The 23,017-nt window shown below is 36.6% G+C and overlaps 2 protein-coding genes across 2 annotated transcripts; both read right to left on the bottom strand.

Annotated features, from left to right (window-relative positions):
• Positions 1-3,938: 3,938 nt before the first annotated feature.
• Positions 3,939-6,667, bottom strand: LOC110097194 (glycosyltransferase family 92 protein Os08g0121900). Its single transcript, XM_020823453.2, has 2 exons — positions 6,230-6,667; positions 3,939-5,823 (listed from the first exon to the last, which is right to left on the bottom strand). Exons 1-2 carry the CDS (start codon positions 6,402-6,404, stop codon positions 4,268-4,270), a joined length of 1,731 nt encoding a protein of 576 aa, XP_020679112.1. The 5' UTR covers positions 6,405-6,667; the 3' UTR covers positions 3,939-4,267.
• Positions 6,668-13,879: 7,212 nt separating this feature from the next.
• LOC110097206 (beta-arabinofuranosyltransferase RAY1) lies at positions 13,880-21,947 on the bottom strand. Its single transcript, XM_028696899.1, has 4 exons — positions 21,702-21,947; positions 20,860-21,621; positions 20,493-20,739; positions 13,880-14,357 (listed from the first exon to the last, which is right to left on the bottom strand). Exons 1-4 carry the CDS (start codon positions 21,924-21,926, stop codon positions 13,909-13,911), a joined length of 1,683 nt encoding a protein of 560 aa, XP_028552732.1. The 5' UTR covers positions 21,927-21,947; the 3' UTR covers positions 13,880-13,908.
• Between the last annotated feature and the right edge of the window lie 1,070 nt (positions 21,948-23,017).

Below are 23,017 nucleotides of genomic sequence, written 5' to 3' on the forward strand. Positions count from 1 at the left end.
GACTTGCAAGAATTTTAGAGAAATTAAAATTTGAGGCTATTACAATTACAAATATGGGTTGTTTTCATACATGTATGCATCCTAAAAAATCCATTGTTCATCAAAATTGATTCATATGTCATTATCTTGTTATGGTGATTCAATAATATTAACATCTACTGCCTAATAAAATTGTAGCATGTATTGAGGCAAATTTTAATAGTAAAATTTCTTATATAAAAGCAAATTATGATCAAAGACCATCAAAATGATATTTTATAATTATAAGGACTTATATGATCACTCTGTCGATAAATTGAGGTCATTCGTTGTTCCTGGTATGATATTGCCCCTAGAATGCTAGTTAGTACAAATCAACATTTGAAGTGAATATTTTAAGCTTTTAGACCATCCATTTATGGGTGAAATTATTTTATCCTATCCTAAATAAAGATGACACATAATGCTTTTAAATTATAGAGGCACATTTCTCACTATTATTGTAAAAATTGTATAATTTCATTAGTATTTATTGGGTTTGAGTCTAAATGTAATGAGCATTGGAAGTGAATCCTCTAAAGACTTCATACGTATTTCACATTATTTTAGTCTTCATAGGTGTTTATGCATAATTTCATATATATATTTTTTGTCTGTTTTGTGTTTGGAGTGAAATCTTCCTATGGGCAATGCATATATGATGTTTACAATACTCATTAGAGAACTTTGATAAATCAATGACAATAATCATTGCATAAGATGTTGATGATATGTATAATAAAATATATTGGGCTGGCAAATTGATGATATCATAACTTCTAGTCAACACATGAAAGCAATAAAAATTTAAAAGATGATGCTTTTGCATGACTCATAGAATGAAATGTAACAAAATGGATTATCTCATGATGCAAGATTTATGTATGGAATAATTACAACTAATGGTTTAGAATATTTCAGTGGAATCCTAATTCAAGGATTAGTTTGTGCAATTCATTACAACATCATTAAATTAATTGTCAAACATTAGATTCATGCATCATAGTAATTATCAAAAAACGAGTAACCACTTGTTCCACGTATAAAGTTATTTCCACATAAAGTGAATTGTGACATAGGTTTGGTTTGGGACGGCTTTCTTACTGCTTCTTAAAGTAGTTTTTTAGTACAAAAATTAAAAAATTTGTACTAGAAAACTTTTTTAAGAAACAGTAGGACCAATTTATAAAAACAAAGAGCATATAGAGCATTAATAAAAAGGATTCTAATCATAATGGATGTGCATAAAAGGAATACTAATGTAATATTATGGCTCTACAAGCTTAGATACTTAATGAAATAATTTGTAAAATATTATGCATGTTGCTTGACTTGTAGAAAAAATTAGGCATATAATTATGCTAAGTTCTTACTATACAAATTTTTATTTTTCAATTTGGTTGTTTGAGGACATAAGTAGATAAGACAATTAAAGGGAAAGGTGATGTCAGCCACCCCAGTAGGGAAATGTGAATCAAGCATTATTATTAGAAGTATATCCTACCATTATTACTATATATATAAATATATTTTTTGTGATTTGTGTTATCGTATTAATCCAACTTATGCTACAACATTTTTATGATTTTTATTAGATAAATTAGCATTATAAAATAATGCACTAACAAACATGGAGATAAAAAAATTGATAAGATAGAAGGGAAATATTTTAAACAAATACAACATCCACATCCATTTTAGCAGGAAAATTGTCACTACAAGGAATTATTTTAGGATAGCTTAAATAGGAAATTAAGGTTTCGTTTGTGACTATTTTCTTACTACTTCTTCAAGCAGATTTTTAGTACAAAAACTAAAAATTTTTACCCACCGCTATTTGTCCAGGTGGTGAACAGCCGGCTGGGCAAAAGCCAGGTCCCTGGTTCGAATCCCTTGGCAAGCAGTGAAAGCCTTAAGTGTTGGCCCATGTAAATTGGTGTGGGTTGCATGGTAGGTCGACCGGGGTTTATACTGGCCTAAGGACAATGCTTACTAAAAAAAAAAAAAAAAAACTACTTTAAGAAACAATAAAAAGTCGTCCCAAAAGAAGCTTAAGATATTTCTTATAAAACACTTTGATAGATGAACACTTAATAATCTTATGAGATACAGTAGAAGATGTTGAGGCAAGTATCGAGGACTTGGTTTTTTTTTTTCTCTTTTTTTGATTATGATAACATACAAATAGTTAGAGAAAACATAATCCAAGGTTGAAAATAATGAACTAAAACTTTAATATGAAGATATGTAATAGATGGAGTCTAGAAATTTCTAACAAAAGATCTAGATGATTTAGCGAGCATGATAAGTATTTGTGGATATTTGATCATGAAGATCTATTGAGGCAAGATGTTGCAATTTAATAAGAAATAAAACAATAATAGATGACTTTGGCTTCGAAAGTTTCTTAATATTTTTTTATAGTTTAATACAAAATTTTTTAGTTCATAAAATTTTTGAAGCATATCATTATGAAAAAATAAATCTTTTGTATGTAAATTTTTAATGAAATGATACAATGAGCTGATAAAAGTTAGACTTTCAAATAAAAAGCACAAAAAAAATTTGTTATAAATGAATATTAGCAATAAATGCAATGGCATTTTTGTTTTCTCCTCAATTACACAAACACTCAAAATCAATGGACCTCATACCTAAAATAATTATTGCTCTCAAAATATATGTGCTTCATGTTGTTACAAATTAGCATTATGCAAGCTATGTTTATTTTGTGATGACTTTCTTACTACTTTAAGAAACAATAAAAAAAGCATCCCAAACAAAAGCCTTAACTAATTTACAAAATGTTAAAAATTTTATTTATGTAAATAAAATAAAATTAGAATATATAAATTAGTTCTAGTGCTATTATTTAAAAAAAAAAGTTAAAAAACTTTTGTAAGTATTATAATTTTTCTTTTTAAAATAATTTTCTTATATGGTCGCACTTAATTATAAAAAAATATATTCCTCACAATAAAAATATATTAAGAAAATAAAAAAAAATTATAATCAACCAATTATGAAAATTTTTAAAAAAATGAAGAATGAACCCATAATAAAAATTTAGATAAAGCTCTTGTTTGATGGGAGTTTTAGGTTATGACTTCTTTTAAAATAATAATAATAATAATAATAATAATAATGAAAATCTTCCAAAGAATTTTTAATAGTTAATAACTTAATATAGATTAGTATAAACAGAACAATTATTAAAAGGGAATGTAACGTTGGTCAAGAAGCCCAATTCTTCACGGACGCGCTCTTGTAATAAAGAACATGCGTGGTCCTCCAAAGCCAGCACACAAGAAGATGGCTACAGACTTCACTAATTCAACCTACTCTTATAGGCTATATAATGCAACTATCTTTACCAGAAAAACTGAAACAGAAAGATAAAAACAATGAAGAAGAAGCCCAAATCTCCATTGAATTTATTTATACTTTAATTTCAATAAAGATTCATAAAAAGCATGTTCTTTTTGGGTGACGAGGAACTGTCCGCTGCCATGACTTTGCCGAGCGTGCTTGGCAGTTCGTAAACCCCGGCCGACCTATCTGGCCATCCACGCCACTGTACCCGTAGCCGGCGCTTTGAGGCCCTCACTGAAGGGGCGACTGCCACTTGAGGGAATCGAACTCGAGATGAGGGTTCCCAACCAAGCTAAGCATTGGTGGGTTAATAAGCATGTTTTGATAAACCCTTTCTTTCTTTCTTTATTTCAGGTAAAAATCAAGTACACAGCAGCATCAATGAAAAATATCAGGCGCATGCTCATTGCCCTGATGGACATTCATTCATAACTGAGAAAGAGGAGCCCAAAAGAACATTCAAGGCCACATGATCAACCAAGTCCTTGGTAACCTTTGGAAATCTAGATAGAATTCTAAATAAATAACAAACTATATGACCAGCTATATTAAAAAGATGAACATTCAAGATGGCTTCATATCAAAGTGCAAAACTCCAAGCCCAAATTCCCTTTCAATTCATCCCAATCTAAACTTTCCTGTCAAGAAGGATTCACCTTATGTAACTATCTACAAAAAGAATCATTTGCCTCTGTGTCCCACTAATTACAAAAATCATTAAAAAAACAAAAAACTTCAATGACAAAAAAGGGCCAAAAAAAAGAAATTGGAGCAACCTCACCTCCTCATTGTGCCTGTATTCTCCTCCCCTGTGTCTCTTCTACAAGTTTGTATTGCAAAGTCTGATGAACAAGAAAGAATATAAGCCATGCCCCAACTACCATGGGAGATGGCCAGTGTTAGGATCAACAAAGGCCTGCAACACCCAATTCCTTAGACCAGTGTCATTCACCTCGCAGAATCGGTTTGCCCAATCCGATGGCTCCACCGCTTTAGTTCCTAATCCTGGTGCCCTGTCTTTTGATCCCACATTCTCATCTTCCTGCCAATCAGCCACATATGTTGCCACTCTCCGGTGGAACTTCTCCTTGAACACCTCCCATACCTGATACTTATAATGGTTGATCACCATAACCCGCACATCCATGTTCACAAACTTCATTCCATCTTTGAGATGAAAATGGTGGACAACATTGATCAGGGAGGGGTTCAAAGCTTCTGGCCTGATGATTGATTTGTGCCGCTCCGGCGGGGAAATACGACAACTGTAACCAACCATGACACCCTCAGGAGGAGCGGTCTTCCTACCTGACGGCCCAAAGCTATGGCAAGTTGTGCGGAGCTCTGCTATTGATGGAGATCTCGAGTAGTTCCTCAACACATCATGCAGCTTAAAATTCGAAGGGAAGTAAAGGAATTCGTCTACATCAATGAATCCCACCCATTTGCAGGATTCCCGGGCACGCAGGGCACAGTGAGCAAAACCAGCCTCTTGGGTCTTCAACCATGGCCACTCATGGAGGCTGATCATAATCCTCCACTGGGTGAAAAGCCCTTGCACAACCTGCTCAAGGTCATCATCGCTGTTGTTATCATAGATGAACCACCGCTCGACGCCGATGCGTGAGTGGTAGATAATCCACTCTTGGAGAAACCTTGCCTGGTTGCGAAGCATGGTGCAGACACACATCAAGTGAGCCTTGGGTGGTCGCTTTGGCATTGGAGGTGAGGAGAAGGTTTCGGGTCGGGCAATGGAGGGGAGAGGAATGCTTCCATGGCCCTTGAACCTGACAGACACAAATGGAAAGATGGAAGGGGAATTGTGGCGGCGTTGGAGGATGCTGAGAGGAGTGCGGCAGCGGAAAATCTCCTGGGCAGCCGAGAGTACCTCGGAGGATAGAGAGAACTTGGGGTGAGAGAAATCCCAGCCAAAGATGCACTCAAAGCTGTTAGGGTTAGAGAGGCGAGCAGCGCGGAGGTTGTGGCCCTTGGCGAAGATGACAGTGGTGTTGTCTCTGGTATCGAGGACTGAAGCGTAGGCGAGATGGTCTGAGCGGAGGGGAAGAATGGGAGGAAGCTGGGGCAGGGAGGTTTCGGAGAGGGAGATGTTAAAGACGTCGGCTTTGAGAGGGAGAGGGCAGCGGACGCAAGAGCTGGCGGAAGAGGATGAGAGAGCAGGGAGGCTGAGATGCGACTCAGCGGATTGAGAAAGGAAATAGATGCAACGGAGATTTGCTATGGCGCCATATGATTGGGGTTTCAGAAAGAGGAGGACGAAGTCAGGGAAGGTGACTGCCTCCTCGATGCGTAGGCCGGCCGGAGTTAAATTTGAATTAGAAGCTCTAAGGTCTCGCCGAGAAAGAGGGTATTCACCAGAGATGGCGTTCATGGTAGGGTTCCTCCATGTGGGAAGCAGAACGGGTCGGAAGGACACTGTTGAAATTGGACCAAAAAAAAAACGGAAAATCAGGTCGAATAATATGGATAAAAAAGAAAAACAATAATTCTCCATATTTCATATAAGATCTAATTCTACAAGGACCAAAACGAAGGAAGAAATCAATTCAAGCGAGCAAAGGAACAAGAACTGCATATATCTAAATCAAGAAAAACTAATTAAAACAGGATTGGCACAAACGAAGCAGCTTCTTTCAAAACGTTAGGATCAAAAAGCAAGTAAATCATCCAGTAACAGAATTCGAACAGGCTCCCCAACATTCCCAAACTAATCCGGTTGATAACAGCAAGCGGTAAGAAAGAAAATCCAACAGAAAATCAATATGAGCTATGCAGTTGTTCCGTTTGAAAAGCTAATCGCTTCAAATATTCTTTTTCTTACCTCCGATAAGTCGGAAAGTGGATAAGGCAACAACGGAACAGAGGGCGACGCAGAGGAGGAAAAGAGCAAAAGAAAAAGTGAAGGAGCTCGACGATCTCGAAAATTTCCCGCCTCCACCGCCGTCTCGACGGCGTCGATCCTTCATGGAGGCGTCGTCAGCCCGCCTGCCTCTCATCTTCCTCAACGGAAGATTACCAGATCCAAATCGGAGCTCCTCTGCTGATTCGAATTCATTATCTTTTCTCAGCCTAACACCTGCCTCTTTTAGAGAGAGAATTCGTAGATTCGACGCTAGGGCAACAGATCATCGCCTCATGTGCGGTCGCCGCTTGCTTATACGAAGTGGAGAGGGATGTTAGGCCGACGGCGAGGCCGACTATGTCCGTTTATACGAGGTCGTTAGAAAGAGAAGGAGATGAAAAACGAGTCGCCGGTAGCGATTCTCAATCGACAAATATATATTTCTGCTATTTTTTTCATAATGAGAATTTTATTTTTATTGTTAAATTTATGAGAGATTAATTTTATTCTATATGATGTCTGTGTAATTTTATTTTAATATTTTAATTGATATTAATAGTTTAAAAATAATAATGAGAAATGACCTTGAAATTCCAAATAGGTAGAGCCAGGCGAAGACAGGGCAGTGAAGGGTGGGCCATTGCTGGAATTGGATAAATTAATGGCAAGTAATAAAGAGTCGCGATCAATGGTCCGAAAATGCGGTCCTTGTAGCAGGCTGCCGTTTCACGCCGGTCTGTCTTCCTCTGAACTTTGTATGGTGCCTTGAGTTTAGCCTGCATCGCTGTAATTGTTTTACTGGAATTTTCTAATTAAGATTTTTTTTGGGTGGGGGAGAATTTTCTAATTAAGATTATTAACTCACACTTAAGAAAAAAGGGAAAATAAAAATAAAAATAAATGCTGATAACAGCTAGGGGTGTCAACATTTGACAAGACCTGAAATCTGACCAGAACTCGACCTGAAAAAAATCCGAGTTTGGGTCAACCCGTTTGCGAAACGGGTCGGGTCCGGGTTCGGATTTCTGACCCATTTGAAAAACGGGTCGGGTTCGGGTTGACCCGACAACCCGCGGGTCAACCCGAATTGACCCGTGCGTTAGGTCAGGTCCGTGCTGCCCGTCAGATCACATCCGCACCAGGTCACGACATCACGTCCGCGTGAGGTGGAGACGTGGAGTCCTCCATCTGCGTCCCAGACTCACTCGTGCATGTGAAGAGCATCAATGGGGAAATGAAATCACGGTCTAAAAAGCACTTAATAGAAAGCTATATTTAATCGTATGTGTTCTACACTAGGGTTGAAGATTTTACAGTGATTTTTGGACGATTTAACCCACAAATAGGATTGTTTCACTTCTACACTATCCATTCTCCTCCTTATAGAAGGAATCTCGAGCTCTCGACATCTGGATCGCATGCAAAAAGACTTGGAATGTTGATCCCCTCGGGTAGCCGGAATCCTCATCGCCGGCGGCTTATGATCGTCAGGATTACCTTGGGGCAACTAGAGGAGGGTCAAGGGAGTTCTCTCACCCAATCGTAGTTGGTTAGATATAGTCAGAGAAGAGAAATTAAAAAAAAAAAAAAAGTATAGGGTTGGGATTAGAAGAATATAATGCCATGAGAGCTATTCTTAAGTGAATGTTAGCTTGTTAGTTTGGTCAGTAGGATTATAGTTTGACGACGGTGGTTATTATTATTATTATAAAATTAAGATAACATAAGAGCAATATAGATTGATCCATCCCTCCCATAATTCAACTTTCTATGTGTGACTCAATTTGTGTGCCTTGCCTCGATACTCGCGTTGACTACACATTTTCACTCATACAAGGACGAGCAATATTATAATCATTTCTTGGTATTTTGACATTCCATACACAACAAAAGAGTCCATTTTGTGAACGGATGACGTTTGGATAGCATCACATATTGTCATGTCTAATAACATCAAATTTGATCACCTTTGTTCAAATCGATTGTGGGGGGTCCACCCTTAAGTAAATTCAATATGTTGATCACAATGGTGCATTCTATTTCATGATCGGAGGTCATTTGGGTAATTTTTTTATAACATCGTGCTTTCCAACAATCGTGTTCATCATCATTTCGAATTGTGTTGTGCACGAAGGATTCTTCTTTGGTATATTCAAAGCCCGGAGTGCATCGATGTGATCAGTTTCATGATCAAATTAAAGCTATTTTGGCATCAATTGAGGCATCTCGATGCTTGTGCTAATGACATACCTATTATTCACCTTTCTTAATGCACTCAATTGATTGCGGAATATATATAGATGCTAACATATGTCATATGCATTAAATTATGTGCTAGACATACAAAAATAAGTGACCAAGGATAACAAAGGAGTTATATTCGTGTGGTCACCTGCTTTAGGAATAATATTATTCTAGAGAATATGTTGAATGACACGAGCATTTAAAACCAAGGAACTCAGTAAGGGCTAATGGTAAGGTAAATGAGAGTTCCTAATTGTGGTATTGATATCAGTCCAATTATAATTTGAGGATCTAGAAACAAAATATGGGATTGGACTAGCATTAGACAAGTGAAGATATTAATGGAAGTCATCTAATGTGATGGTGACTTGGCGTTGACAAACTAGGGACTATAAGGTGGTACAGTCAGAGGTGATGTGAAAATTAGTGAAAACTTTATGCAAAAGTTTTGTGTGGTAGGAAAAAGCTAAGCAAATGATTAACTATAGAGTGGAGGTGGTGAACAGCTTAAGTACCTGATAGGATAGATTTTCTTGATTCAAATTTTTAGAAACAAGGATGGAGGCACTTTTATATCGTGCATAGGCTTCATCATGCTCCTCAGATTGAATCTACAATCTACCTTTCTATGGAAATCCAAACGACAACATATCTGAGCTATGAAAACCAAGTAGGAAATTATGGCTAAAGAAGATGGGAGTTGAAGCTTGAAGATGTGAACAATTGGAATAAAATCCTCTCCATTTCATAGCTTGGGGTTTTCATATACAGTATGATCTTTGATCTGAGGATCATACTGTCCAATTAAGTCCGTCCAAAGCATCTCTTTTGGAGCATACAATCAATGGTCAAATCATACAATATGACCAAGGATCATCAAATATTTTCAATATAAAATCTACCATCCTAAGGAGTCATTAGTATGATTGTTAACTAATATCAACATAAATTTGTACTATGAGTATGTTCTCTCCAACTTTCTTAAAAAATAATATGGTGTCTACACTACCCTTAACAAAAGACTTCTTTAAAAAAAAGTTGCTCAAACTATCACACCATGCCCTAGGTGCTTGTTTCAACTCATACAATATTTTCTTAAGTTTGAAAACATGATTTGAAAATGAAGAATTCTCATAGCCTTAGATTTATTCTACATATACATCCTCTTTTATAACGCAATTTTAAAAAAAAGTACTTTTTTAGATCCATATGATACAACTTAAAGACTCTAAAACATAAAAATGCTAATAAAACTCTTATGGCTTCAAACCTAGCTAACTGGGACAAAGTCTCTTAAAAATTAATATCCTCTACTCGATTATACCCCTTAGCTACTAACTTGCTTTGTTTCTTAATACCGACCCAAAGTCATTCAACTTATTCTTAAAAACTCATTTGGTGCCAACTAAACTCTGATCAATGGATCTTCTAACCTATTCCCATACATTATTTCTAATGAACTAATTAAGCTCTTATTATATAGCCACTATCTATAATTCATCACTTAAGGATTGATCTACTATAGTACGTTCAATCATAGAAATGAATGCAGTTTGGATAACCTATTTCCTAGGACCTTTTATAGAGCTAAATGCAATATTGCCTCCTGAGAACTCTCTAGATGAATTTTGGTTCATCCTGTACGATTAGATGTTTAATTTGTGTTAATTGTACTGGACGATTTGTAATCATACATGATAATATATGATGTCATTCAACTAATCGTACTATGTGATTTGAGTTGGCATAATTGAAAATTAGAATTTTTTGAAACTCTCTCTATATATACTCTTGTTATAACCTTAGCAAGACTCTTTGGTAATCAGAGGTATGTTTCTTCTATGAGACTGTTTGAAGAGAGAGCATCGAGCAAAGGAGAGAAAGGGTGTGGTTGTCTGAGATAGAGAAGAGCCTTGTGGAATTCAAAGGAGCGTGAGAGGGGTTTTTTTACACGATTTCTCTAGTAAACTTGCACCTGAGATCTTTTGGGTGTGCCGGTGATTGTCTTAAGGGAAACTTTATGAAGAAGACTTTGGTGTCAAAGGCCATCGGCTACCCCGCCACATTGAGGAGGTGAAAGAGATTTTTGCTACTCCGCTACACTGAGGAGCTGAAAGAGATTTTAACTACTCCTCCACACCAATGAGGTGAAAAGGATTTCGACGACTCTGTCAATCGAACCAAGGAGGTGAAATGAGAGATTCTTTGAGATCAAAAATTATTTACAGACTTCTCTACCTAACAGTGGGCAGAGTCACTATTAATTAATGTAATACTCGAAGAGAAGACCTTCAAGTTGATTGAACCACTATAAAAATCAGTTTGCATTCTTTTTATTTTCGCACTTACTTTCTACAATTTTACTTACATGCATATTTATTTTTATGCTATTTAGGTTAAGCTTGATTATCATTATGAAATGAAAATCATTGTAGTTGGTTGAGATTAATATTTATTTTAAAAAGAAAAAAAATCAGAAAGATAAAAATAACAAAAAATTATTATTTACTTTTTCTACAAAATCAAAAACACAAAAAAGATTAATATTTGTTTTGGGTCGTTATTGTGGGTTGTAATTTCATTTATTAAACCGCTTACATACTAAAAGATAATTTTTGTTTTTAATCAAAAAAGTTTTTAAATCGCTAATTCACCCCGTCTCATTTTAGTGTCGAGACGATCGTGCATGACGAGACGTCGTCGTGCGAAGACAAACGGAGCACGATGCGATGATTCGAGCGAGATTTCCGCAGTCGTGCGAGTCGGCGCTGAACAGGTACGAAAATTTTTTTTTATTTGATTTTGACTGCCGTATACAGGTCAACAACAACTAGCTTGGATAATAAAGATTTTGTCTAAATCCATTTTCTCTCTCTCTCTCTCTATATATATATATATATATATTCTTACTCATCATCTTCAGCTATAGGCTCTTAGTCCATAGATGGCACAAAATACGGCTCAACATCATCCACCGGACAAAACATGATTCAACAACTATAGATGGGCCCTTTTTGGCATTGAGTGGACCAACAATAAGTTTCCAATAATTAGATAATATTTCGATAATAACAGACCCAAACCTTCAAAACAATTCAAACAAAATGTTGTGGTCTAGAGACAAGTGCAAGAGGAATAAGAGTACTTTCATTTCAAATATGAGGTCTGTAACATATATAAAATTGGGCTTGTGATATACACAAAACTGAGGAAGAAGATGAAAAAATAAAATGACTGGATGGAATGGAAGAGAAAAATACTTTAACTAGATGATGAATTAGAAGTTACAGCACACAACAAAGGAGAGATCCATGTTCATCAAAAATACTAATCCTAACTACGCTCTAAAATAGCGGAAAGAACAGAATCTAATGGCGATGATGACCATCCATAGCGAGACAAAAGCTCTTTCTTTTTTCCTTTGTTAAATTTCATTCATTGGTTTCATTAACAATAAAGGAAAAATCAACAATAAAAGATCAACACTGGTTCATTATATTTTATATCCCATTAAGACAACAAGTGGTGCAATTGACTAATATGTTCTTCCGCATGAAAGGACATAAAAAAAATTACTACATGATAAAAGACATAACAAGCTTACATTAGACAGAATAAAGACACATACATAACCTTTTTTTTTTTTCTTTTTCTTTTCAAAAATTAAAAAAAAATAAAATAAAATAAACCAAAAATAATAGCTTCACATTTTAGGCCTTCTTTTGGTGCATCAATATGTATCATGCAACAATATATATGACATCATGCAAGCATTCATGCATCTATAAACTACTATTGTTAACAAATTCACTTTGTAGACAATACCTGTACAGAGCTAAGACAGCAGCCATTTGTTAGACCGGTCCACTGTACCGGTCCAGCCGGGACCGGTTCACGGGGGCGAACAGGCGGGATCTCCGCCTCCTGCGGAGATCGGGCGGGCCGACAGCTCAAACAGAGCGTTTTAGGAAGGATTTTTGGGGGGTTTCAGAGAGAAATTTGAATGTAGGGACTGTTTAGGGAATTCCTTTTGATTTGTATGTATTAAATAGTTGATTTTGCTAGGGTTTGAATATCTTGAATTTGACTGAAATTTGAGAGATTTAGGTTTTCTTTGGGCTCTAGCGGCGTCTAGAGATTTGGGAGAGATCGATCCTCCTCTCGAATTGAGGATCAATTGTATCTTTGCTGTTTTCTTCATCGACTAGTGGAATACAAGCTTTTTCTTTGAGTTTTCTCTCAGATTTTCCCGGACAAGTGCTGTTTTTCTGCTGTTTTCCTGCTGTGGACAGCCATTTGGCTGCTGTTTGTTCGCCGATTTGGGTTAGGTTTGCTTGCGAACTCAAGTATTACCTTAGGGTTACTTGCGAACTAAAATATTTCCTATCACCATTCATCTAGAAGCCCCTCTCTCATTCTCATCTTCTCATTGTGGTGATGATGGTTGACAAATTGCCTCTGCTACTTTCCAGTTCTTACAAGTCCATATCAAATTTCAAATATTTCATCAACAAGGATGACCATCACAACTAGTTCCTGCTCTGCGGTTTTGCTTCTGTGCGGAAATTGCGCTTATCTGAACAGATACGATGGCAGAGTTGTTCTCTGCCTTCTGCTGCTCCAATGAAACATCAAGAAGCTTGTGACATCTATAACCATGGGCGGACCCCCATTGACTTGAGGGGGGGCAAGGGGGCAAATGCCCCCCCTCAAAAAAAATTTTTTTTTTTATTTTAGAGGGATTGTTTGGAATATTTTGGATATTTTTGGCATTTTGCCCCCTCTTAAAAAAATTTTTTGCCCTCATTTTATAAATCCTAAGCATCTTTGTCCATCCCCCACAAAAAAAAAAATATTTTTGCCCACCCGGAAAAAAGAAGCTGGATCCGCCCCTGTGACTATAACATTATCTTCTCATCAGCATTTAATTCAGAATGACTAATAAAGACTGGGAAGGGAGCCCAGCCTTCTCACCCATAGTTTGTTTTCATTTTCAGGGAGAATTTGTTAAACTTGTCCATATATGAGATCAATACTGGTTTGGTGCTTCTAGTTTTGCTCAAACAAAGCAGGATATCGAACAACTCATCTAGAAATCTTCTCCTTCGGAAGTCAACTATGGCTTTCATGGTTACTACGTATGGAAATCCCTCCACTGATCCATGATAATGATGAATGCAAGGAAATGACACCTGCTGAAAAAGATGTGAAGAATCTTTCAATAAGACAATCTTTTTATTGTTTTCCCATGATGCTCACATATTGTGTGCCCAAAAATTTCATGAATTACAGCTGCAGAATACCATCCAATGCTAACACGACCCTTTTACTTTTACATCAAAATTTTGTTCTTTTCTGGCATGTTGTGTGTCCTCGACAGACTCAATTAGATATAATACAAATAGAAAAGCAATTTAGAAAGAATGACTAGTTAAACTGGTCTGGTGCCAACTTTGCAAGCACATTCTCTGAGCAGAATCATATTCCCACAAACCAGAGTGCACCTGACGTTCTAGTTTTCTCTTTCTTCCACTTACCCAATTGTTATGAAGGATTATGCATCCCTGCTTCTTACAGTAAGATCTCACATTTCTCTTCTCCCACAGCCCTTTGTAAGCCCCATTGGGAAATAGATTCCTGTCAAGGAAGTGGATGGTCAGGTTTGTGCCAGGTTCAAGACAATGGTTGTCATCTACACGATTGATGCCACCTTCCCCGCACAAGACATCATAGAAGCTAGGCTGCTCTGATAGGGTTGAAGTTAATGCATGCTTGACAACCTTTTCCATTGCAGCAATGGTTGGTGGATCAGAGCGAGTAAAGTAAAAGCCAGAGTTCAATCTCCGAGGTAAGTTTATGGGCCCTGCAAGAAGCATGAAATAGATCAACAGTTGAGGGAATGGTAACCAAAATTTATGATTAAGTACTTTGTCAGGCTTTAAGGTTCTAGAGGTTGTTTTTTGACATGGTTCTTTACAGGTCCTTCAGGACCTAGATTAGGGAAGCTTTCGATTTGAATCATCTGAACAAAAATGGGTATCCCTTGTGGAGGTCATCAGATACCACATCATCATAAGCATCATTAGCCTTATATAGGGCCAAAATTTCTTTCATTCTGCAGGCAACGAGTAATGGCATATTCTAGATACTAAAGGGTAATAGTGCTAGATCATTTCAACCAACTTCAAGCTCTTACAATGATTCATTTTAAGCATAGTTCTTAAAGAAAACTTTTTTTTTATATACTTAACATTATTTTCAGTAATCATCAATTGCATTTTTTGGTATTAAGATTTTCTTAAGATCTTTTGTATATTTTCAGTTTCTTTTTTTTCCGGAAGGATATCTTTCATATATAATCAAGGCAAACAACTTGCCAGTCCAGCTAATTGTGTAAAGATGACGAGCTTCCATTGATAAAGTTTCAATTCCAAAAGACTTCTCGAACATTCCTATGAACATCTTGATTAAAATTCTACGTCTAATAAAAAATTGATGGGAAGAATTTTGAAGATAAAATATGAGAATCAATAATGATTGCTTCAAATATGACCAATTCCCTGTTAGAAAGAGCTACCAAAAATACACCAAGATGAAAAAGATCACTTTAAGGTTTTAGAGAGTCAAGAAAGAATATCTAGTATGTTATGGGATCATCTCGATTATTTTTGTTTTTGTTATTTATAGGACTCTATGAGCTCATCCCCTACACAAAGGAGAGAGTACATCTCAAAATCTTTCTAATTATCTGAGGTTAGTTATAATAGATAATAAAACTCAATTTAATTCTTTGTACATGTTTTTACAAGAAGCACAAAATTAGTATGATAAGCCATTGTTAACCAAACATACGTCGCTTGATGATTGGGGAGAGCACAATTTCTTGTATCATGGATTTCACTAGCAACTTGGTCTTTACATTACTTTGCTTTAGATCAACTTGTGCATGATGATTTATTTGGGTCGAACAAAATTGGGTTGCTATATGTTTTCCATATAAACTAGACCATGTCGAACCCTCTCTGATGGTTGTTTTGGTCAATTCAGTCATATAGCTTTATAATGACTTCTTGAATATTCATTTGAACACCTAGATCAACACTCTTTGAGTCGAGAAAGGATTGAGGTGAATAATACTTTAAAGATAAAAGATGAGAGGAAATTTGAGAATTGATATATCATCAAAAATTTATCTTGATCAAGCAAGAATCTCGAGGCAAAATTGTGTTGGAAACTTCCGAAATTAAATTCGGGTTCATATGAGCTCCGATTTAGCAAACTTATAGTCAAATTGAATGTGTCGAAAACACGAACCCAACGACACCAAATTTGGCTCAATCCGAGTCCAAATGGGTCCAAATCGAAGACCCGAAGCTCCTTTGGAAGGTTCAAACCATAAATTTGATTACCAAACTAATTCCAAATGCAACATGCTTGTAGTCGAATCGAGCGGCTTAACGAGACAAATCCAACGAGCCCAAGATCGTCAAATTCTGATATCATTAAGATATTCAAATGCCTAGCAAATTGTCCACAATCAAGGGGATCAATATCAGCCGTCCATTCAAACCACTCCTAACATACCCTTGATCTCCCTCCTATTTAATGGTCATGCCACTCCTAGAATTCTATAAATAGACCCCTCATTCTTCATAGAAAGGGAGCAAGTATGAAAGCAAGGAAAATAATAAAGAGAGAGAAACCAAAGCTCTCTTGCCACCAAATTCATCCTCGACCACCGTCGGACCACCGACCGTCATCGAACTATCATCAGACTTCCACTTGACCACCAACTGACGCCAGGCTTCTACTCAGCCACCTACTAACTGGACTTCCACCCAGTTACAGACTAAGGTCCTTCCAACCTCCGTTACCATACAACGACCTTTCTAACCATTGTTGAAAGTCGATTGCAATTTTTTTGACCTCCGTAGCATGCCGACTACGGTCCTTCCGAACTTCATCGTCAGACAACGGTCTTTTTAACCATTGTTGCCCGCAACTACAGTCATTCCAACCTCCGTCACCAAAAAAGGTCTTTCTAATCACTGTCACCCACTGACTATGGTCCTTCCGACCTCCGTCGTCAGAAAAGACCTTTCTAACCACTATCCTTGCCGACTACGGTCCTTTCAACCTTCGTCACCAAAAAATAGTCTTTCTAACCACTGCCACTCATCAACTAAGGTCCTTTTGACTTCGTTCGCCAGACAATGGTATTTTTGACCACTGTCGCCCGCCAACTACGATCTTTCTAACCTTTGTCACTAGACAACGATCTTCTGACCACTGTTGCCCATTGGCTACGGTGCTTCCGACCTCCGTCACAAGACAACGGTCTTACAAACCATTATTGCCCACCGACTATGGTTCTTCCGACCTCCATCATGAGACAACGGTCTTTCTGACCACTATCGCCCGCCGACAACGGTCTTTCCGGCCTCCATCGCCAGACAATGAACTTTTTGGCCTCCGTTGTCTGCTAACTAGGGTCCTTCCGACCTTTGTCGCATAATAACGGCCTTTCGACCTCTGCCGCCTAATAACGATCTTTCTGACCTCCGTCGCCTGCCAACTTTGGTCATTCCGACCACCATCACCCAACTACGATCTTTCTGACCACCATCGCCCCCCGACTATGGTCCTGCCGACTAAACAAATATGTCAATACTGATTCTTCTAATTCCCTCCATCTAATGCACTCTATATGATGTATAATTGCTACATCAAACTAAGGTCTTCCTTCAAGGAAAGGTCACATTTGTAATTAACTGCAAACACTAGTGGATTCATTCAAACTAGGCCAAGCCCCGCAATTTTTTCCCCCTTTTCACTGGTTTTCACGTAAAAACTCTGGTGTCTCTTATGAGCGCTACACCTTCTCTTTTATCTAATTGTGTGATGAATCTTCATACAAAGCTAAAAAGTTAAACTTTATATTTCTCTATCGTCAAGAATATTTCAGGATGCAATAAGAATGATGGCTTCTTTTATTTTTAGTCTCCCTAGTAGACAAAAAACTATCAATATTATAAAGGTTGAAAAAGATCTCTTCAAGGTTTTAGAGAACCAATAAAGTTTCGCTAAGATTTTCTAAGATCCTCATATTTACATTTCTTTTGGTATCTATACGACTTAATGGGCTCATCCCTGCACAAAGGATGGAGCACATCTAATATATATATATTAGAGGCTAGTTATTTATAACACTTAATCTAATTATTTGGACACATTTATTCTTCTATTTTTAGAATTTGTAACTACATAAAAGCAAGATAAGCCACGATCAAGTTGACCTATGTCACTTGATGTTTAGAGAGAGCATAATCACGTGTATAATGGATTTAGCAAGGAAGTTGGTGCCACCTTAGTTTGCTTTTGACCGATTCAATCATGATATTTGAGTATGATAGAATGGGTGGTTTTATAGTTAACATATTGACTAGAACATGTCGAGCCTTTCTAATGATTGTTTTGGTCATTTCCATCATCGCCAAGTAGAACAATGATTTGTTATAAAAATTGGTTTAGATGTAAATTTTTTTATAATTGGGAAATATATAAAGAGGCACATAAGAAATCTAAGAAAGCAACATGTAATGCAAAGATCTTAACTTTTAATGATTTATATAATATATTAGATACTAAGGAGGAAGAAAGATATATGTATAAGTTAGCCAAACAAAGAGATAGGAGCAGTAAAGATTTAGTTCATGTGAAGTGTATTAAGGATGAAAATCAAAAAGTAATTTTCTTAGAAGATTATATTCAACAAAGGTGGATGAGATATTTTGCTAAATTTTTTAATGAAGAATGTGAAAATATGATTGACTTTAGTGATCTTATCACCCTAAATGAAAATAAAGATTTATGTTTTTATTGGCGTATTAGTAATACCGAAGTTAGAGAGGCCTTAGAGAAAATGAAGTATGGAAAAACTATTAGACCTGATGATATTCCAATAGAGGTGTGTAGATGCTTAGGAGATGAAGGAATTTATTGGCTTACTAAATTTTTTAATATTGTTTTGAAGACTAATTAAAAAGATGTCATATGAGTGGAGAATAAGTGTGTTGATTCCTATTTTTAAGAATAAAGGTGATGCACAAGATTGTGCAAATTATAGAAGAATTAAGCTAATGTGTCATACTTTAAAATTATGGGAGCGAGTTATGGAGCGTAGTTTACGACGTGATACTAATGTTTCTCAAAATCAGTTGGGATTCATGTCGAGTAGGTCTACTATGGAAGCCATACATTTATTGAGAAGTTTGATGGAGAATTATAGAGAGAATACGGAGGATCTACATATAATATTTATTTATTTAGAGAAAGCATACGATAAAGTTCCAAGAAGTGCTTTGGAGAGTTCTTGAAAAGAAAGGATTTAATAATACTTATATTCAAATCATTAAAGATATGTATGCAAGAGCTAATACTTGTGTCCAAACACAAGGTGGTTGACCAAGCATTTTCCTATTTCGGTTGGATTACATCAAGGATCAGCCTTAAGCCCATACATTTTTGCTTTAGTCATTGATGTTCTCACTAGACATTTGCAAGAGGATGCCCTTTAGTGTATGCTCTTTGTTGACGATATTCTTGTTGTTGATAAGACTAGAGAGGGAGTTGAAGGTAAACTTGAATTATGGAGGTCAATCTTAGAGTCTAAAGGTTTTTATTTGAGTAGATCTAAAACTGAATATATGGAGTGTAATTTTAGATGTAATAGACATAATGGGGGAATGGTGACTTTGGGCGATCAAGTCATTAATAAGAGTACACGTTTTAGATATCTTGGATCCATTGTTCAGAGTGATAGTGATGGTGAAATAGATGGGGATATTATCAATAGAATTCAAGTTAGATGGTTGAAGTGGAGGAATGCATCGAGCTTGTTGTGTGATAGAAAAGTCCCCCTCAAACTTAAGGGAAAATTCTATAAGATGGTGGTGAGACCTACAATGCTTTATGGTACAGAATGTTGGCCATTAAAAGAGAAGCATAATACTAAGTGTTCCAGAGATGAAGATGCTCAAGTGGATGAGTGGATTTACCCTTAGAGATAGGATACAAAATGATCATATACGTGAAAAGGTTGGAGTAGCTCCAGTGGAAGATAAGATTGAGATTGAAGAAGAAACAAAATTTTGGGAGATCTTGAACCCCTTTGAAGAAAAGGCCAAGGAGAAAGCAATTCATTATGACAACAACTCTAATGAAGACCACCTGAGTGATGAGGGTGCTAAGCACTTTGATTACTTGTATATGATCATTGGAAGTTGCCAGGTTGGATAGTAAAAGACAGAAAGGGAAACTTATTGTGCTAAAGTTTTTGTCTTTGATTCAATATATTATTTTACTTTTATTCGAAATCTTGAGTTACTTTGATCAATTGATATTTGCATTAAACTCCTTGTGCAATTTGATATTTGATACTTTATGGCTTGTGCAATTTGTTACCTAATATATAAATAAATTTATTATTTTTACTATGTTAGAATGTTAATGTACTATTTTTTAATATATTAATACATTATGATGCTAATTTATTATTTTTTATATTCATTAACTTTATGCAATTTTTATTGTGAAGCTTGTGCCTTAAAATACGTTGAGGTTAACACATCGTCTCAATACCATATTGTGCAATGTTAAACCATAATATAGTACTCTACTTAAATTAAGATGCATCCCAATGTCTTTTTTGTATTCATATTTCGTTTTAGTATTCATACTCCATAGTGTCGAAGATATGTATTAGCATACATTCTTCATAGTGAGAAAGATTTAATTGAGGAGGTTGCACATTAGTTAGGGAATATTATATAGGTTTTGCTTTTGCTGATGAAGCAGTGGTGGTGGCTCTTTCCCTGATTTTCATAGCATTCTAGCCATGCTTAAAAAATATGCAGATTAGCATATATTGGGGGAAAATACTAAAAAAATCAACAAAATTAAGAAGCGAAACTAAATTTCTTGAGAGTTCATAGCATACCCGTCTCATTATATTCATCTGATTGTGTCACCAAAATAGCAGGACCAAATGATTGGAGATAGGTCAAGGGATTACTGAACCAATATACATCAACATCACTTAGGAGAACATTGTATCCCATTTTCAGAATCTGCAAAACTATCCGGGATTTGACTTTTGTCACTCTCTGGAAACAGTTAGTGCCAAAGTGGCAGTCGTTGAAGCTAATATTGCTTGGTGCAAGTGGATCCATGAAAACTGGCAAACCCTAAAAAAAAGATGAGAAGATGCATTAGCCCAAATAGATGTTTCACATTGAAACAAAAACAACAGGCCAACAGTGAGAGAGATAAAACAGCTTATTTTTCAGATTCAAACTTTAAGATACCATTAAGAGTGCAAACTGATAAGTCTCCGCATCAAGAGCACAGACGATAAAATTCGATACAGCTAAATGTCGTAATTGGCAAACCCAACTCATTAGCATTTCCCTATAGTTGTCTCCAGCTACTGCAAGAACAATTGTTTTATCCTTGTCTGCGGTGATCTGGAGGAGTGATTCCAAATCGAATGGAATAGACAATGTCAGTGGTTCTGTAAAAGCAATATTGTATATTTTCTTAAGAAAACATTCAATTCCCAAAAAATTCAAATCGTCAATGCAACGTATTAATCTCTGCTGAATCCCAAAGTGCAAGGGCCATGTTAGTAAGAATGCCATCCCATCCTTGAAACTGAAAAAAGGTCTGCTGGATCCTTCATGATAGAAAACAACTTTCTTCACTGAATCAAAAAGAAAATGTTTTCCTAAACATTTTATAAACTTAAGATCTGTGGTTAGCTTGTTTTGTTCTCCAGAATAAAGTGATCCATATAATACTGCAAGATGATTATTCCCTTTCACTTCCCAACCATCGTTAGCAGTATCAGCTTGTGGATAAATTGCAGATACAATGTAGCTTCCATCAATAACTAATCTGAATTCTGATGACAACACTTCATGTAAAACCCAGGAATTGTAGAATCCTTTCCCATGTAAGAAAGGAGGAAGAATCCCAGAATATAGTGGTACATCACCCCTGTTCCAAGCCATTACAAGCTTCTCACCACAGTTGCTCCACTGTAGTTCTTTAATGGCATATTCCTGTAGCTGGTGGAAATGCAGAGAGATGATAACAAAACCAAGCACATATTCAGCATTTAACTAGGAGTGAGATAAGTTCGTTTTACCTTCCCAATCCCAATACTTGCGCCATCTTCCTTTAGCCAGTGGTTCCCAGTGTCATCCATGTGAAAAGGAAAGTTTGAGACGCTTGGTATCATGGAAACTAGAAACCAGTCACGATCAAGCTTGTAAGCACAATGCAAAGTAGTGAGGAAGTTGGGCAGAAGAATTGTTTCAGGATCAATAATAACAGAAATCTCAGAAGAATAATTTTGGGATCTTGCTACCATACAGTGAAAAAATGGTGTACCCAAAAACCTGGAAGAGAATAAGAGTGTTCAGGTTATGCAACTACAACAATATGCAACACGGATTTTTTAGTTGGACGTTAAAATTGCTAGATATTGAGTTCTAATATGAACCTCTGTCAGTAATTTAACATGCAACCATACGATGGAAACTTAGCCAATCACAAAATTATAAGTCAAGCCATTGAAAAGAAAACACGGTAAAACTTGCCAACCATCAACCAAGAACAATCAGTGCAAAAATAGGGAGGTGAAGAACAAGTCCAAATTTCAGGAAGTTTATCTTATTGCCTTGAGAGAAATCTACCGATGATCATGATGATAATAATTGTTCCATGAAATATGGATATACCAGAATCTTAAAATGGTTGAGCAGTCCAGTTGACATTTGAACTAGCTTAGTGAATAATTCAACCCATTGCAAGCATGCTAGGTTAAGGATGCCGGCTTATGTGTGTGGAGAATGAATTATAGTATGTAAGGCACCTCACATGACATTCATGGTTTGGTGAAACCACAATTTGCTTACCATGGAAAAATAGAAGCAAAGCACTTCATGTATGACACGAGGGAAATTGCAAAATTTACTAGTAGAAGGTTCGAAGTATAATTATTAAAAGATGTTAGTTCTGTGTGGAATCTGATTGTGTAAATCAACCGGGTTATATTGTTGACTCTGACCCAAATTAAATAAGTCTGAGCTCACCATGGGGTCCTCCCCCTTCTTGGGTTCACCTGGAATATTTTTTTCCTGAACAACCATACAGCTTTGCGGCGCTTCGTACCAGAGCATTGCGGTGTTGTATAGTCTGGTTGGAGACATACAAGAACGGAGTGCCGTTGCGCTCCAAACCCTGACGCCACAGCACTCCAAGTTAGGCTGGATATAAAGAGTGGAGCATTGCGGCACTCCAAACCTGGGTTGCGACATTGCAAGTCAGGCTGGGCAGTTTTCTTTCGCATTTTCATTCTTAACTTGAAGGGTTGCATCCCTTAGGGTGATTTATGTGAGTTTCTTTAACATTTCTATGTATAGAACAGTGCAAGAGTAAAGAGGGATAAGGAGAGACTGA

This window comes from Dendrobium catenatum, unplaced genomic scaffold (genome assembly GCF_001605985.2).
Source record: "Dendrobium catenatum unplaced genomic scaffold, ASM160598v2 fragScaff_scaffold_853, whole genome shotgun sequence".
NCBI classification, from domain to species: Eukaryota; Viridiplantae; Streptophyta; class Magnoliopsida; order Asparagales; family Orchidaceae; genus Dendrobium; species Dendrobium catenatum.